This window comes from Alligator mississippiensis, chromosome 1 (genome assembly GCF_030867095.1).
Source record: "Alligator mississippiensis isolate rAllMis1 chromosome 1, rAllMis1, whole genome shotgun sequence".
Lineage (NCBI taxonomy): Eukaryota > Metazoa > Chordata > Crocodylia > Alligatoridae > Alligator > Alligator mississippiensis.
In genome coordinates, this window is record NC_081824.1 from 212102268 (window position 1) to 212120217 (window position 17950).

The 17950-nt window shown below is 41.9% G+C and overlaps 1 protein-coding gene across 3 annotated transcripts in view; it reads right to left on the reverse strand.

Annotated features, from left to right (window-relative positions):
- The window catches only part of USP34 (ubiquitin specific peptidase 34), a 239073-nt gene that overhangs the window by 117094 nt on the left and 104029 nt on the right, over window positions 1-17950 (reverse strand). For all 3 annotated transcript variants that reach the window (XM_014595059.3, XM_019500736.2, XM_006273750.4), the window contains 5 exons: window positions 11975-12064; window positions 9359-9454; window positions 7365-7447; window positions 4465-4619; window positions 2925-3038 (listed from right to left, as the gene is read on the reverse strand). In XM_014595059.3, the coding sequence (XP_014450545.1) occupies window positions 2925-3038; window positions 4465-4619; window positions 7365-7447; window positions 9359-9454; window positions 11975-12064 (538 nt within the window). The remainder of the gene's footprint in view (window positions 1-2924; window positions 3039-4464; window positions 4620-7364; window positions 7448-9358; window positions 9455-11974; window positions 12065-17950) is intronic.

The window sequence follows — 17950 nt, forward strand, 5'->3', positions numbered from 1 at the left end:
CCACATAAATCTATTCGATTTATATTTCAAAATTCATGGAAATTGAATGGAGACATTTTGCTTAAGGTAAGACCTGCAGTATGTTGTGATCTGAGTTTCCAGTGGAAGCACAGATAAAATGTCATTATATCCAAAAGAGAAAAATCTATGCTTTCAAACTTATATATGTAACATGTCATAATCACTGTGATGTCTGACTGAATTAATATGCTCTGCTTTCTCTGGTAATCCTAAACATTCTAAAAAAATTAGCAGGACTAATTTGCATATCTTGGAAGTTAATGTTCTGGAGCTTTTCTGATCTTGAATATACTCCCTGTATATTATGGTGGCCCTTCTAAGCTCCCTGGGTTGACATACCTATGTTCAGATATCAGTCTATTTTTGTGACTAGAAGAGTCTACTATAAAATGGGGTTTTGGTTTTTACCAAGTGAGGGACACTGTTACTCTAGAAGGCATCTGTATTGAACTTCACATCTCTTTTTGGAAATGGTTCCAGGACTTTAAGAAGAACCCCAGAGAGTCCATAATGCATAATCTTGTCCAAGAAGTAATTTGTATGCAAGAGGTCTGATAACATTGGTGTTACAGCCTTTCCCTATCTGTCCATCTGCTAAAACTTTCATTCAGGCTCTCATCATCATTAGAGGTTCACCAATACATCGGTCCGATATCGGATCCGCACTGATATAAAGAAAAGTTACTATATCAGAAATCGGCCATATCTGGCCAATAATTTGGCCAATAAATGGCCCATGCACGCATGCAGCCGCAGTGCACCACTGGTGGCAAGGAGCACAGCCTGGCAGCATGGAGAGCCACCTCCAGCTGGTAAGTCTGGTGTGGTAGAAGGGGAGGGGGGGAAGGGGCTGGGGGGAGGCAGATCAAGGCCCCCACGGTGAGAGAGGGTGTGGGGCTGAGGCTGGGGTCAGAGCAGGGGCAAGCACTGCTCAAAACCACAGATCGGGGGGGGGGGGGCGCGCGCGCGCCAGCATGGCACAGCTCCTGCCGCTGCGTGCCGCACATCCAGGAGCCACTGATCCGATGCTTGCCTGCTCAATCGGCAGCTCTCACCACTACTCCTGCCGCTCGTCTGGCAGGGCACGAGGCGGGGGGGGAAACCTGTGCCCCCGGATCTGCATGGGGTGGGCTGGGGCCAGGGCTGCGCCAAGCTCTTACCAGCGGGGTGGGGCTGTGCTGGGAAGGGGCTATGGTGAATTTGTGGCTGCAGCGTCCCCCCTCCCCATAGCCACTTTCCAGCGCAGCCCCACCCCGCTGGCAAGAGCTTGGCACAGCTCCGGCCCCAGTCTACCCTGTGTACATCCAGGAGCACCTCCCCTCCCCCATGCCCTCCCGGATGAGCAGCAGGAGCAGCAGCAGGAGCCGCTGGACAAGCAGGCGAGTGCTGGGCCAGCGGCTCCTGGACAAGCAGCGCAAGCCACTGCCCCCCCCCCGCCCCCTCCCGCAACGGTTGGTCCGCAGTTCCATGCTGCACCCACCCCACCTTGGCTGGGCACCCACACCCTCCCTCACTGCAGGGGGCTTTGATCTGCCCCGCCAACCCCTTCCCTCCCCCCTCCCCTTCCACCACGCTAGATTTACCAGCTGGAGGCAGTGCTCCATGCTGCTGGGCTAGGTATCAGAAATCAAATCGGTATCAGCCAATATGACTCCTTAAAAATTAGCTATTGGTATCACCTTCAAAAATCTCTATCGGTGCACCCCTGATCATCACATATTTGTTACTGTAACATTCTTTTATTCTACTGACAAGTCTTTTTTCATTGTAGAGAAAAAATGAATGTGTTGCATTCAAATGGTAAGTGTTTACTTTTCACAAAAAAGTCTTTAAATGAGACTTTAACGAAGTAAGAGACCTTGTTTGGCACACATCTCTGATTTTTTTTTGCAAGAGCAGAAATTAGCATGAAGTGAACTCAAAATTCTCTCACTTGGAGACACATTATCCTCCTAGAACAGGACCAGCCCCTTATAGCCACTCCCAAGCCACCAGTTAAACAAAACACAAATATAGACAAATATAAATCCACCAATCTCTGGCATAAGCTCATATCCCACGCTGGGTCTCTACACTGCCACAACGCCGCTCTCCAGAAGTTACTTACAGCCCAGTGGCCCCATCTTCAGTTTTCCATGGTTGCTTAATCTATTATAGCAAGCCCTTGCTCAGCTACCTGCCTCTGACTGAAGACCTTGCCCACTGCACTTTTCTTTCTAAAGAAACAGTATTCCTCAACTGTTGTTACACCCCTTCACACCATAGCAGGTCACTGAATGCCGTCCCACATGCATTTACATTTCTGAGATGTTTTGTGTGTAAAGCACCTCATCAAGCCAAAAGGACATTACAGTATACTATATAAAATGTAAGATATATTATTTTATGGTGTGTTTCTAGCCAAAATTACTGTTAACAAGGGTCACACGTGCTGTACAAAGACCATCACCTACCCTGCATTTATTAACTGAATGTAAATTGTAAGACCTACTCTAATCTACTCTCTTAAACAACTATGCCACTTAACACATTACATTTATGGTTAGAGTGTAAGTAACTATAGCTGCATGGACAGTGGGGAGTGGACACATGGAGATAACACTTTCTTTGTAGTTTCTACCCCTTTCTTCATTCATAAAATCAAAAACACCCCACAAACCACACAACTGCAGTCCTGTCAAGGTACACAGTGAGGAGTCGGTCACAATTCTTCTCATCTCCATATCAGCTAGAAGAGAGCACATGCCTTCTAAAAAGTGGAGTACCATCCACAATTTCAGTGTTCCCAAAACACCATGCACAGCCCCCAGCACAAAATCATTCTAACTATTCTTAAGGGTATTCCATTCACAGAGAATTAACTTAGGAAAGAAAGGCAATAATAGCATTAAGTCCATACTTACCTCTGAGTTTGAACCCCCATCATATGCACTGGTAGCCAATCGGGCCAAGTTACATAAATGCTGGAATAAGTTTAGACCAGTCATACTAATAGTTTCAGGCTTCAGCTGTGGCATCTAAATAAAATAAATTTGCTTTACTATGAAAAGAAAGTTCACAATTATAATGTTGACAATATTTCAGGGCATTTACAATATCAGAACAAAGAATAAACACACTTATCTTCAAAACAAACAAGTTTTAAGTCAGTCCAACTATGTTTCAATAAGAAATATAAATCTATTAGCACTTTACACAAAAATTAAACCACTGATAACTCCACTGTGCATTTCTTGCTCTGTATCCATCCCACTTGGCCCTGAGAACAGTTTAGAGGGGACAAAAACATTTTCAATACTGTATTGTTAGCAGTTTGTCAACAATAGGATGATTGGGTAATGTACACTGTTTCAGAGTTTTAAAGTAACTATGATGCCTGGAGACAATAACTGGAATCGCGGAACTAGGTGTACAGTATTTGTTACTTTGCAGTTTGCATTTTGTACCTACTTATAAGTAGTTAGCATTAAAAAGCAAAAACGAAACAACATACTATGCCATATACTTTATCATTCAAAACATCACATGAATCTTGCTGATTTATACTGTAAGATTTGTGGAAACTTAAAGTCTAGAACAAAGTAGAAATCTACTTTTCAGCCCTGTAGATGTAATTTCCAAGTATATGAGCAGAAGGATAAAATTTTCTTTTCCCAGATTAAAACAATATGGTTCAGTTTAGATGATCTATCCTGAAAGCATGGAATTTTAGTTGTCAATATGATTACTTCAGAAAAAGATCTAACTTCCTTCATAAATTGAAGACTGAGGCTGTAAGATATTTAAGGTTAAAGAAAGTCAAAACAAGAGGGTATAAAAAAAGGGAAAATGGCACTCTTCCCCCTCCCATCTCCCCAGATTCAATGACAAAGGAAGCACAAGCCATACCATGTGTCATAATAATAAAGTGACAGGAAGTCAGTAGATAAAAAATAAGATTTTATAATAGGCAATTGCTATTTAATTAGCAATCCTGCACCAAGTGATAAGCCAATCAGGTTTAGGTTAGAACAGAGGGCATGGCAACGTGAGAAAGGCTGAAAAATGAGTTTTAAAAGTCAGTAAAGCAGATAAAGAAGCACCATAGCCACTTCTACAATACTGATCCCTCTTTTGCTCCCATGTACAGAAGACAGAAATAGTGTAATCATATACAGACAATCCTGTCTTTCCTCAGTACAGTCCTGTCCTGTTCTAATACCCACCACACACATGCCCACTAAGACTCTATGGTTGACTCTAAGACTCAACAGGGATGGTTAAATAGGATATATTTTTCCCCTACCGTGCAAAGGAATAATTCCATTGCATCTGGGCCCCCTAAGCTGTAAAAAGGGAAGGATTGCCCCACTGAAATAATTTTAAATATGTTAAAATCATTTTGTTGTAGATGAAGACACTAAGTAAAATTCATCAGATCAAATAAAAATTCTTTTTCTATACCTTTTCTAAGAAAAGATGCTTATAGGTTTCCATTCCCATAGCATGCTGATCTTTACTTCGTACTTGATTTAAGAACCAATGTAGTGCATCATCATAGCACTCAGAATCTTCTACTAAACAGTGCCATAAAATGTCCACTTGTTCTAAACTCAACCCTAGAAATAATAAAAAAGATGTTTAAAATGTTCCTTCATAACAGCAAACAAATTTAAATATTCTACCTAAAATAGGAACATACATTGAATGTCAGAAAGCCTTCTGTTAAGCTGAAAAGTTTAAAAAACCAGCAGCCAAAGAATTCACCACGGACATCCCATTCTCCAGAACTTTTGTGCAGACTGGAGGGAACAAAGGAGTGCTATGACTTTTAATCCTTGGTTTTGCCAGTAATTATACAAACAATTACTCTCATGGGCTGACTTGGGATCTTACACCTATCAAAATAGGGGTGGCTTCTATATTCTGGACTTCATTTTTTAATTGAAAATTAAGATTGTGGTCGAAAATAATACTTTGCAGGATTTCACCAATACTTCCTTCACGATGAGATCAATTGTGAATTTAACTTTCATCAAAGTAGTGCATTAATTAGCTGGTTGTAGTGCTGGTTACATTCCAGATTTCTTCAAGGAAACACATCAAAACTCTTCTATCACTGGCACCATATATTACAATACTTTTTGCCTGTGACTACTAATATTTTCCTTCCTCTTTTGTCCCATAACCTAATGACTGCTGGGGCCAGTCATATGTTCTCCTCTAACAACTGATACAGGAAATGGATCCTAAATGTCCTCCATGCCTTTATTATTCTCACAGATCACATGGACAGAGTCAACCTACAACAGACAAGATATGATGGGAAGAAGTCTAGAATGCCATAGATAGTATAGCTCGTGTAGAATGCACTTACAGCAAGTGCACTTGTAGTATGGCAGAGAGAGTTTTTCAAGTTATAAGCTTGTCTGTTAGCAGTCTCTTTTTTCTCGCACCATGGAATCCATGAAGTTCTTATCAGCAGTACAATTTCAAAAGACAATCCTCATTTGGACTTGAAATTAACATTTTCCTCGTGCTGAGGAATGTCTGGATAAACATACAAATTTGGGTTAGATTCTTCAGTTTTCTGGCTGCAGGAGCAGTACCACACCAGCAGGTAACAACAGCAATATTTTCTCTCACTTTCTGCAAGATTTTCTCTAAGTAGTTGAAGATCTATGGCATAAGTTGCAAAATGAAACCTTGTATTTCATGGTCACCAAAACAATGACAATTCTGGAATGCACTGGATAATCACGTCTTCCTTGACAAGATGCTATTTGGAGTGAAACCAAGCGGCTGATAAAATGTCTCTTAATAATGATGATCTTACTAATTACTACCTTATATCTAACATGAAACTTTTGGGGAAATGTTATTCAGAAAGCTCTGGCAAGCAACTGCAGAACCACCTGGAGTCTATATACTTTCTTCACCCCTATAAGCTAGCTGTAGGCCATATGGGTTATATATCCTTTCTGTAAGTAACAGTAGAGATTCTGCCAGGAGACCAATAACATAATATTTTAAAATATTTTAAATGAAACATGTTAACTTCAGGAGAGTGCATTACTAAATCTGCAGAAACCTGACATGACAGTTTGGATATGCAGCACAGTATATCATCTAGCAGATGCTGCCTTATCTAAATACAAGAGAAGCAGTACCGGAGAATCATGTGACTTGGGATCTCATTCATGGCAGTTTTTATTGTTTGATCCTAGCTACTCAAAGAGTTACTATAGGATTTCCAGGCTTATCCACTATCAAGTAGTAGAAATTTGGTCCGATTGTTCATTTTCATTTGTTGTTATATGTGGGAGTTGAATTTTCCTTGATGTTTCTGAAAGATTCTGCCCAAGATTTTCTTGTTGCTGAAAAACTTGCTTATCCATCTATCCAGCTGTTTCTAAGAATCATCAGCAAGATGCAACACAAATTACATAAAGCAACTGGTTAGCTTGAATGAGTATTCTCTAAACTTTTTCTCTATTATGCCATAGAAGTAGAAGACCTCCTCCAATAATATTTTTGTGTTTATTAATTGTTTTCAGGAAAGCAATGTGAATGGTTCAAACTTAGCGTCAACATTCAGAATTTATTTGTCTGCATCTGTTTCCAATTGCCATATAAACTTTTCTAACTTCTTGGTCTTGCAAAGCATGTACTGCTGTAGTGACACACAAAATATTCTGTGAAAGGCTCCTTGATCTCAATCTGCTGTTGGAAATCCGGTTTTACTAATAGATAAATTTCACCAGCCCCACTTTTCTTCTGGAGAGATATGTATATACAGCCTTCAGAGGTTTACAAACACCAGAAAGTCATATATCAACTCAATCAACAAAGCCAGCATTTTATTTTCATTTTAAAAGGTTATTTCCATGTCGCTAAATATAATAATAATTTTACATACAAGACACCATTCCAACAAATTGCTTGTAACTTTAAAATGATTTCATACAAATCTCTCAAATTATAATAATATAATAAAAATAATACTTTTTACTCATCTAGTATTTTACATCCAACGTATCTTTACAGACAAAACTGAAATCCTACAATACCTGCACAATTTAAAGAACACATACTATCCTTATTCTAATAATGTAATACTATTTTAATAATAATTATTATTATATCAATAGTATGAAAAATGGACCATAGCAAAGATAAATAACTTGATGTAGCATAATTGGAAACAGATTATCAAACTCCTAACTTTCAGTTCTATGCTACAAGAACAAGCTACATGGCCATTTAAAAAAAAAAAAAAAAGGTTAAATTATTAAGAAGTAAATGTGTTTAACTGCAAGTTTTGAAAGATAGATATTAAATGTCTGGTGACATGAAAAACTCACTGAAATGATCTGGTGATCCTAAAGTTGAAAAAACACATGTCAAGAACTGAAGTCGCACTTGCACTTCTGCACTATGGCTGTACCTATATTTGAAATAAAACCATTTGTTAGTTTTCTCAGATGTTTATTCACATCAATACTTTACTATCCTTCAACACACAGCTCTGAACATACACACACTTGAGCTAATACAACAACATTTTCTCTCATTAATATTATTCTATTTTTAAAACCTGAAACTTAGGTCAAGGAATAATCTACACTCCAGCCATAAAAATTGTAGCAACATATACAGTACTTGGGGGGAAAAAAGAGATGATATGCAGTAGGGCTGTGCGAAGCTTTGGTCCCCAATTTGATCCAGTGGAGACTCAGCTCGATTCAGTGGCTGAATCTCTGAATACGAATCAAATCAGGAGACCTTTTAATCTCTCCAAATCGAATTGGAACCCTCAGAATCAATTTGGAGAGATTCGTAAAGATTCAGCGATTCAGACAGACACTTTTAAATATTTTTTCTACATATCTCAAGGTACCAGATGGCTTGTGAATGCTGAGATGCTGGGGTGGATGCAGCGCTCCACAGGAGCATGGGGGGCTCCCCGGTGCACTCGGCAGCAGACCTGGATGTGAACCAGAAGCACTGGGGGGGGCTCCCTGCACACCCCTCCGGCTTGGCGACAGGTGCCTCCTGGGTCTGTGGGAGCAGCTGGGGAATCCCCGTGGCCAATCGCCAAGCCAGGAAGGTGCAGGGGGGGGGGGTCCCCAGCGCCTTCCCCAGAGGAGCCAGGGGGCTCCCCCGCGCTCCTGTGGGACACTCCATCTGCCCCAGCATCGCAGTGTTCACGAGCCACGCCTGGTACCTTGAGGTATGTAGAAAAAACATTTAAAGCTGTGTCTATCGCCAAATTGGTGATTCGCCAAATCAGCATTGAATCTTCAGATTTGGATTTGGCCAAACCGAATAGGGTACAGTGATCCAAATCAATGAATCGTATCACTATCCCCGATTTGCACACCCCTAACAGGCAGTCATCAGGCAAGTTTTGTATATATTTTGCACAATTTGAATTGAAGCAGTTTGTACTCAGTATCTAAGGCTGTAAGCAGACATTTCATTTAAGCCAGTCTTGATTGTCCTGGGTTTTAAGGCAGGCCTTGAATATCTCTATGCTCTCCTTTTTATTCCAGGGGAAAAGGGCTTTCTCTCAACACAAATGGAACATCTGTACCTGGCCTCAGATTAAGACACAAGCAGCCCACTATTAATACACAGCCCTTCCAAGCTGTTCTGATATCAGTAGGGGACCAGAGAGACCACACAGCCGAACAGGTTTGTCTCTGGAATGACTCCCAGTTAACTTGATTGACCTGTAATTAATTTACAGCCTTACACAGCACTGGTGTAGGCAAGTGTTACCACATCTTCTCTTGCATACTTCACAGGTACTTAGAGTACGTAGGAACCCAGGACAAAAATGCTTTTTTTTTCCTGGGAGAACTGCAACCTCTGTTTACATGCTAGCAAAATGGGATTAAATTTCTCATGTATTTACCAAATGCTGAAAAATATTTGAACTTCCAATCGCTGCTTAAAGATAGAATTACTCTTCTGGTGAGAAACTTTGCACATACTTACTGCCTACAAATATTGTATTTCCCATCTGCTGCAAGTCACTTACTCAATAAAGATAAAAAGGAAAAGGGGGAACAATATAATAGCTTGTTTTTTGCCGTGAACTATTTCATACTTAAGAATAAATATTCAGTCAACTGCAAAACAACTTTAGAAACAGATCTCATTACAGAGCTATCTGACTGCCTCCTCTGTAGGAAGGAATAAAGCTTTGGGTAAAGTTTCAAATGTGACCCTTCCTAATAACTAAATATTTCAACTGTTTAAATTCACACTGTTCAAATGTGCTTTCAATGTGTTTAAAATATATATAAAAATATTCAATACTCACAAATACCAGCGCACATACTATACTTACAAGGCATGTTTATGCCGTCCTTCCCTAACCGCTTGGATGTAGTGTACCAAATTATCAAAGAAAAGTTTCATCATGTTAAGTTCCTTTTCTGCCCACCTGTTCCAATTGAAAGGAGAAAAGCTTAATTTTTTTCCCCTGAGGAATATATTGTAATGAAGTTCAAGTACATATTAACAGTAAACAAATCACTTTCTATCTGCTTTGAAAATGCCCCCATCACTTGTAAAACCTTGAGGATTCTCTACTGAGTTTCTCTGTTCTTAATCTTAATTTTTAAGTATTCCTAGGCTAGTCACCATTTTCAAGATGTCTAAGAGGAAAGAACTCCCTTCAGAGCCCATCAGATCTGCTCACTGTGAACCTAATATGGCAATGACCAGAAGCATGTGCCTATCTACAAATATAAGTAGTTATCCACTGACTTTACCCATATGTTTAAATAGTTATTACACTCTAGGGAATTATGCACAGAAAAATTCAGCAGTATGTACAGAAATATTCAAAATTATGCAAATATATTTTTACCTTTTTTAACACAAATTAAACTAAATGTAACACTATTTGAACCTTCTTTAGAAATATATGCAGGTACTTTGTATGGCTGGGGTGTGTGGGGGGGTTGTGGGAGGATAGTGAAGGGTTGTGGGTATGGAAATATGTGGGGTTTGTGGGCAGGCATGGGGTTTGTGGGGGGAATTGTGAAGGGGTGTGGGGTTTGTGGCGCACAGCCCCCACCGCTGGCGTTTCAGCAGCAGCAGGCAGGGGCCCTTGCGGCACTCATGGCTGCAGCAGGCAGAGCCCACCAGTTGCATGCTCCTCCGGCTAAGTCCTAGGGCCTGCACATGCTGGCACGGAGCTGGCCTGGCCTGCTGGCATGCCCCTTCAGACCAGACCAGGTGGGCTCCAGGCCAGCATATGGGGCTCATGGCACTGGAGGTAGAAGCTGTTCACCATTGGGCCAGGCGGAGCTATGTCCTCCATGTGCCACATCCTGCTGGAGTGCTAGAAACCCCACATGGAGGGCTGCGGATTGGGAGGGCCATGGTGTGTGGACTGGGAGCAGTGTGCCACTGGGTTAAGTGGGAAGCCGCACATGGAGGCACAGAGTTGCGCACCGTTAGGCCAGGCAGGCTCCTGCTTGCCTCCACATGTGGTTTCCCACTGGAGGACTGGAAGCCCCATGCAGAGTCCCAGAGCCAGCAGGCCCAACGGTGCACAGCCCATACCCACCCACAAACCCTACACCTCCCCCATCTCCTGCAGGCAGGAGCTCCTCTCTCCACTTACCCAGATGTCCAGTCATACAGCTCTGTGCCTCCACATCCTGGCGCTCCCAGTTGGAGTGCTGGGAGCCCCGTGAAGGTGGAGGCACAAAGCCCGCCACGGTTAAATTATGCAAAATTATGCAAGGGCATGCCTTCTTTATGCAAAATTGCATAGGCACATAATTGCATAATTCCCCAGAGTGTAAGTTATGGGCCAGTTTTAAGGTCACCCACTAACTTCAGTGGGACTACTCATATGCTTAAAGGTAGGCATGAACTTAAATACCTTGCTGAATCATGGCCTGCTGATGAACAATAGATACCATGTACTATGTCTTTTTTTTTAAATCTAGGTAAGCTCCAAGCTTCTGCGAGCCTAGGAAGTTGACCTGTTTTTTTCCCCCAATATGGCAATACAGCTGTACAGTTCCTTCATTTTGTCAAAACAGAATATTTTTAAGTGATTTTTTTATTGCTGAAAGGCACCGGATACACAGTGAAAACAAAGAGAGCAGTTTCTAGTAAAACAATTTTGTCCATACACATCATCCATGCCCTTCTAGAATTTTCTGATGGATCTACTTGTGATGATCTAAAGGTACAAACCCACCCAAACATGAGCCTTTGCATAAATTATGCTCATATTATTAAAAAAAAAAACCCCAACAAAGATGAGACAAAGAATTAAACTTATTTCATTCCATTTGACAGCAGTCATTGACAGCAACTGGTCATTATCAACCTAAGCCATATCAAAGCAGCTCTGTTCCCAATGGTTCCTTGGACTTCACAATGGATCCCCCCCATGCAAAATGTAATCCTTTTGTGAAACTTACTGCCATGAGACAATGGGGAGGCTAACACTTAAACAAGGTTCAAGAGAGGATTAGATAAATTAATTCAAGATAGGTCTATCCGTGGGTACTAAACATTATAATCAAGGATGCAAGCTCCAAATTAGGATTCCAGCTCTAAATGCTGGAAGCTGGAAGGGAAGAGGAACAGGTAAACAGATCGGTCTGGAAAGGCCATGCATAAGCACTCTTCCACTTAGCAGTCACGCTGTGCCACTGTAAGATACAAAGTGCATCTACACATTCATTAATGCGCTTTCCTAATGCGCAGTAGTGAAAGTGCACGCTTTTTTAGTGACGCTTAATGCACCGTGGCCTATTTTTACTGCACATTAGCATACTAGCAGTTGTTTTTCACACAATGCTTTAATGCACAGTAAAATAGGCTACCGTGCATTAAAGTGCACGTGTAGCCACTCCCACAGAGTACTGAGCTTTATAAACCTGTGGACCTTACATTCTTACAGGGGAAAAGGACATTAGTATTTTTTACTTACATTGTAATCCAATGTGTATCATAGCTGCTCCCAAATTGCTGAAAGGTACCAAATAACTTTGGAAGAAGGCGAAGTGAAACTACTACTGATCTAAAAGGAAAAGAAAGAATAAGATTTTAATTTTTATAACTTGAAATCTGTAACTAAGAAGTTACTTTGAGTGGCTCGTGTTTTACAATGAAACTATTCAAATGAAAGCAGTGGAAGCTAAAGGAGGAAGAGTAGCCACTAGACCCTGGCTGCTCCTGGAACAATGCGTGCAGCGGTAGCTGGGTGAGAACCCAGAGCCTGCATGTTAGCCTCTCATGGACAGTTGGTTTGACAACCCTGAATGAAAAGTATTGGACATATTCAGGTAAAGTTTACTTTGTGTGCAATCATCTAATGAACTGGGGTTAGTCTGTCAATAGTTTACGTGTTTATATTTAATACCTCGTGCACAGCCTCATTGAAAAAAACTATGAACAAGTATCAAATACATTAGCACTGCTTTTTCTCATTCCAGAAGTTTGAAATGTCAAAATATGTCATCAAAACCATACTCATAATTTCCACGTTTCATGAAGAGAGGTAATACACCTTCTTTTGAAATTTTGAAAAAACGGACGCAGCTTCCCTTTTAGTAATGTGATGTACATGTAGCAGGACAGGATCTGTCCCAAACTGCCAATATAGCCACAACTATGCATGTATGAGAAAGACTAATTGCCTTCAACAACCCAAAAACATAGCAATGAGTAATATTGCACACCTTGCTATTTGAGATGGAAAATTAATTCCATTAAAAAAAATAAACACCCAAAATTTGTTTACATGATGCATCTTACCAGGAATAAAGTTCTTTGCGGAAAGGATAGTTGTGTAATAGGAAAAATGCCAATAAGCTTGGCTGCTTAATCAACCAGAAGTAGCTTTCACTTATCATTGTGTTGTCTGAAGTACAGCATAAGTGCCTATAACACAAGTGTCTAGGAGGCACAGAGCCAACTGAAGATTCCTAGCTGGAGCAAGGAATAGTTCAATATCTCCTCTTACACAATGAAGCCAAGATAACTCATAATTTAAGATGTTTATTAGATATTTTTTGCAGTGGATATATTTGATGAATTTGCCTCTATGAATGACATAATCATTTTTAACCAGTTTGTTGAGGACTCTAAATAGTAATACCCTAAAGCTGTGTTTGTCCTACTTCTATCAAAAGTAATAACTTTTAGCAAGAGATAAGCCCATATACTTGTTTTTCTTCTCGTTATCTCTATCCACCCTGATTGCCCTTTTTCTTTTTGGCATGGATTTCCTTAATTTTAAAACTGTTTTTGTTTCATTTTCTTACACACCATGAAAATCAGCGTGATGACAACACGATACTTAATATATAGGAATCCAAGCACTATGTATCCTGGTCTTTTCTGATTTCTTATGCATAATATATCTGTATTTATTTTACATGCTGCCATCTATAATTGGTTGTGTTATAAAAAACAGACTGAAAAAGTTTAATAAATATCTATCTAGCTTTATTTCCTATATAACATCCAGTCAACCTGCTACTAAACAAGATTCTTCCATGAATCTTGATAAAATGTGATTCTGCATTAGAACAGCAGAAAGTAACTGTTTTTAAATTAAACTATGTATTAATGATTATGAAGTCACTTAAAATAGTTTTATTACAAAATAAAGATTCTAAGCTAAAAATAATGTGAACTTCCCATAACGAGCAACTACCCTGGCATACTTCTGAAAAAATCACTTTCAGAAAGTCATTCAGATTTGGACTTTAGCCAAATTAGAAAGTAATGGGTACCTCCAAATGCTAATGGTTTTCTGAGTTACAGGTAGTAAGTTGCTATCACCAACTTCCTTTGCCTCAGTAAAACAGGATTTATGCTTACAACAGCTTCTTCAGTAGGCCTGGGTGAAGCATCTAGTATTCATTTTGGATTCGGCCAATTCAGGGGACAGAGATTCGATACAGCAATTCGAATCACTGTCCCGAATCAAATCGGCCAAATCAAACAGACCTCCTCTCCCAGCCCCATCAATGGCTGCCCCCGCCTGGCTCCAGCTTCCAGGCTCTTTAAAAAAGAAAATAAAAAAAAAGCCCCAACTCACCGGCTGCTGCCCAGTGGGGGGTGATCCTCACTGCCCCCCCACTGCCTCGTGCTGCATGGGGGGATCTGTCATGAGCCCCTATCCTCTGCCCACTCTCCCAGGCCCCCCTCATGGCTGCCGCACCCGGCCCCAGCCTCCCGGCCTTCTTTTTTTTTTTTTTTTTTTTTTTTAAAAGAACCAGAAGCTGGGGCTGGGAGAGTGGGTGAGGGCCGGGGGCGCTCAAGGGGACTAGAGGAGTAGGCAGGGGATGGGGCCTGGTGGGGGTTCCCCCTATGGTCCCCTCCTCCAGCCCCCACCCTGCTCCCTACTTACTGGCATTGAGTCCAGGTCTAGCTCCCTGTGGCGGCGAGTGAGGACTGCCCAAATCACCAAAGCTCTCTGAATCTTGTCCAAAACAATTTGGACAGCTTCGAATCAATTCAGACCTTTTTACTGATCTCCTGATTCGATTCATGTTTGGAGATTCAGCCACCAAATTGGGCTGAATCTCCTCTGAATTGAATCAGCACCTGAAGCTTTGCACAGACCTATTCTTCAGGTGCTTAACTGGGTTTTTTCTAACTTTTAAAAGTGCGCATACAAGTTCTACTAAAGTTAATACAATTCACAAATGTCTACTGAAGTGCAAATGGTTCTAGAAGAATGTAACTATAAATTAGCATATTATGTATGTATATTTCTCTTTATTTAGATATACACATATTTAAGGAATAAAGTGCAACTGATTTAGTAATAATAAAATACTATTTTACAAAAGAGATATCTAGAATCAAGCCTTGAGCAGCAATCTTCCCACAAAAGGCCCGAAAGCAATTTTACAGATCACCATCGGCCACACTGCTTTGTTGCAGCTATGTACTATGGGGAAAATCACTAGTAGACATCCCCAAATCCCACACAGAAAGGGCAACCGTATAGGAGTACACAAAACTCTGTATCAGTGGTTCCTTGAATTGGTAGATCCAATAATCCAAAATACTAGAGATTAAGTAAACATGCAATTTTCTGCCTCCATGTTTGCAACTTGCAGTAATGTAATTAGGGGTGGGTGAATGGAGTACCACCCCTGGGCACCAACAGAGAGTTTGCACTATGGTGGCAGTAACAGCAGTTGGGTATAGTAACCCTCTTTTCCCCCACCCTTACTGAAGGCGCCACTTCTATTCCTGCTAAATTCCCTGTTGCCCATTGCCACTGGCAGTGGTACTCAACCATGGCAATCTGCAGTGAGGGAAGTGGCAGCAGCAACAGCTTCAGAACAGGGCATAAAGGTGGCCAACTAGGTTTGGGGAATAGTGGCCCAAGGCACAAACATTACTAGTTATGCTTCTAGCAACCTACTTAGAAAGCAACCTGAACAACACATATCAGATACCATTTTTAGATATGCCAAACAAATGGCAGATTGTCAAAAGTAATGCCAACACCATGCTCAGAAATAATGCCATGCATTTGATGGAAGCTTTCAGTGACAGCATCTATTTTTAAAGGCCTTAATAAAACTGACCTGATTTTAAGAGATGCTGAAGAGCTGCAGTTCCTATTGATTTAATGGGGAGCTAAAACTGGGTAAATTGCTCAAAATTAGGCCTTTTTATTTAAAAACCTCCATATGAATTTAGTAGGCAATCAGGACTGGAAAGTCACTTTTAAGGTGTAATTTTTTTTCTTTTTTTAATAAAAAGTACTAACTGCCAGCTTTCATAACAGAAGCATTATGGCCCATATTATTTAAAAAAAAGGAAAAGAAAATTAAAGAATTACACTGACCAGGTTGACTCATTTAGCCACTCAAGTCTTATTTTCAAACGTGATTTAGGAACTTGTGATCTCAAGTCCCACTGAAAGTCAAAGTGCCCAATCAATTTAAAAAATGAAACTGGAGTACCCAGGTTAATGTTATCCAGATTTTGAAAAGGTATTTAGGGATTCCTCTAACCCCTGCTGCAGTATTTCTTCATTTAGAACACTAGTGGAGAAAACACAGATTGTATTAAAAAAAAGTTCCGTTACAGTTTCCCTTCCTCGTCTAACAACTGGAAATTAGTATCAAATACAATTCTGGACATATTTACTGGATATGTCCGGTAGCATAAGGTCCAGTTCTGGACCTTAACTTCCAATGATCATAAATAAGAAAAAATGCTGATGGATAAAAACTATATATAAACTATATACTGGGAGTATTCTCTCTTAGAGCTTGTATTTTAAAGGATTTCTTTGTTTTCTCCAGTGCTGTTTTTACACAAACTATAGATTATGAAACCTTGTCACCAGGATCAAATTCACCAGTCTTGCTAATGCACACCATTGCAACAGATGTACTTTAAAAACCAAATGGAAACCAAGACGTAACAACTATATGTTATAAAATTATGGAAAAGCAGCTCAGACTAAAATGGTAATAATGACTAATGCTAGAGCGGTCAGTCACATATGGAAGATATGTTGGAAGTAGGGTTGTCAAATGATTAAAAAATTTGATCGCGATTAGTTGCACAATTAAAAAAATTAGTTGCAATTAATCACAATTTTAATTGCACAGCTAAAAACTCAAAATAATGCACAGAAAAACCTCAAAATACTGCAAAATTATGCAGATACTTTGTGTGGTTGTGGGGGTGGAATTTGTGAAGGTGTAGGGGCTGTGGGTGTGGTGTTTGGAGCTCAGAGAGGGGGGTTGCCCACAGTGGGGTCTGGAGCCCAGAAAGGGGGGACCCTTGCACACCCTGGCAGGATGTTTAATCTGAATGGGGTCTCTGTGGGGCTGCCCTGGGCCCAAGAGGCATCTCTCACTAAAGCACACTCCACCCTTGCCCCAGCAGCGATGGCCGCAGGCAGTCCAGGGTGGGGGCAGCTGCTGTGGCCCTGGCCTGAACTTCCCCACTTACTTCCCCAGTGGGTCCCAGGAGGTCCCAACTCACCCCAGGCCTGAGGGTGTCAGGCAATCTTGCCGCAGCCCAGCACTACCTTCTCTAAATACCCAGCGCTGCCAGCCTGGCTGCTCGGGACCACGGATGGGAGATGTGAGTGGGTGTGGGCCCTATCCCACCTTCCTACTGCAGCTACACAGACGCACATCCCGCTAGGACCAGCACAGAGCTGTCAGGAGCCCAGGCGGTGCAGGGAGGAGAGCAGTGGCTCTGCTCTTTTTGGCAGTGGCACTGGGCGTGACTGAGGTTCTGGCGGTGCTGGGCTGGGCGTGCAGTGCTGCATGGGCCAGGGTTTGCAGGAGGTAGCTCCGCAGGAATCTCACCCCTAACTGCCTGCAGCAGCTGCATCCAGAGACACAAGATGCAGGGCCACCATCACTGCCACAGCACTCCCTGGGGGCCCAGACCAGGGATATGTAGGGACCCACAGGCCCAGAGATGGCTCATGCCAGAGTTCCCAGGTGGTCCTGACCCGCTCTGCCCTGAGCAGTGGGGCCCCAAGGGTGCCAGGCAGCCCCGCCAAGGCTCAGGGCTGCCTTCCCCAAACCCCTAGCACTGCCAACCCAGCTGCTCTGGGTGCTGGATGGGGGTTGTGGGAGGATGCACAAGTGTGCCCCCACTCCCCACCCTTCCTGCTGTACCCACCCAGAGCCTGCACCCAGGCTGCCCTACAGCTCCTCTGCACTGCCACTGTGTACTGCAGAGCTGCAGACTTCCTCCTCTTCCCTGCATGCCAGGCAGCACCTGGCTGGGGCTCCAGTGCTGGGCCAGGGGGAGAGGAGATTTCCCCTCCACCCTAAAGTCTAATATTAAGTCTACTGATGGGGGAGGACAGGGGGAGAATCCCCTCTCTGCACTAGGGGCAGGGCTCAGAGGACCTGGGTGACCTGGCCAGCCCCTGGCTATAGGGACCGTTCCCCCCGGG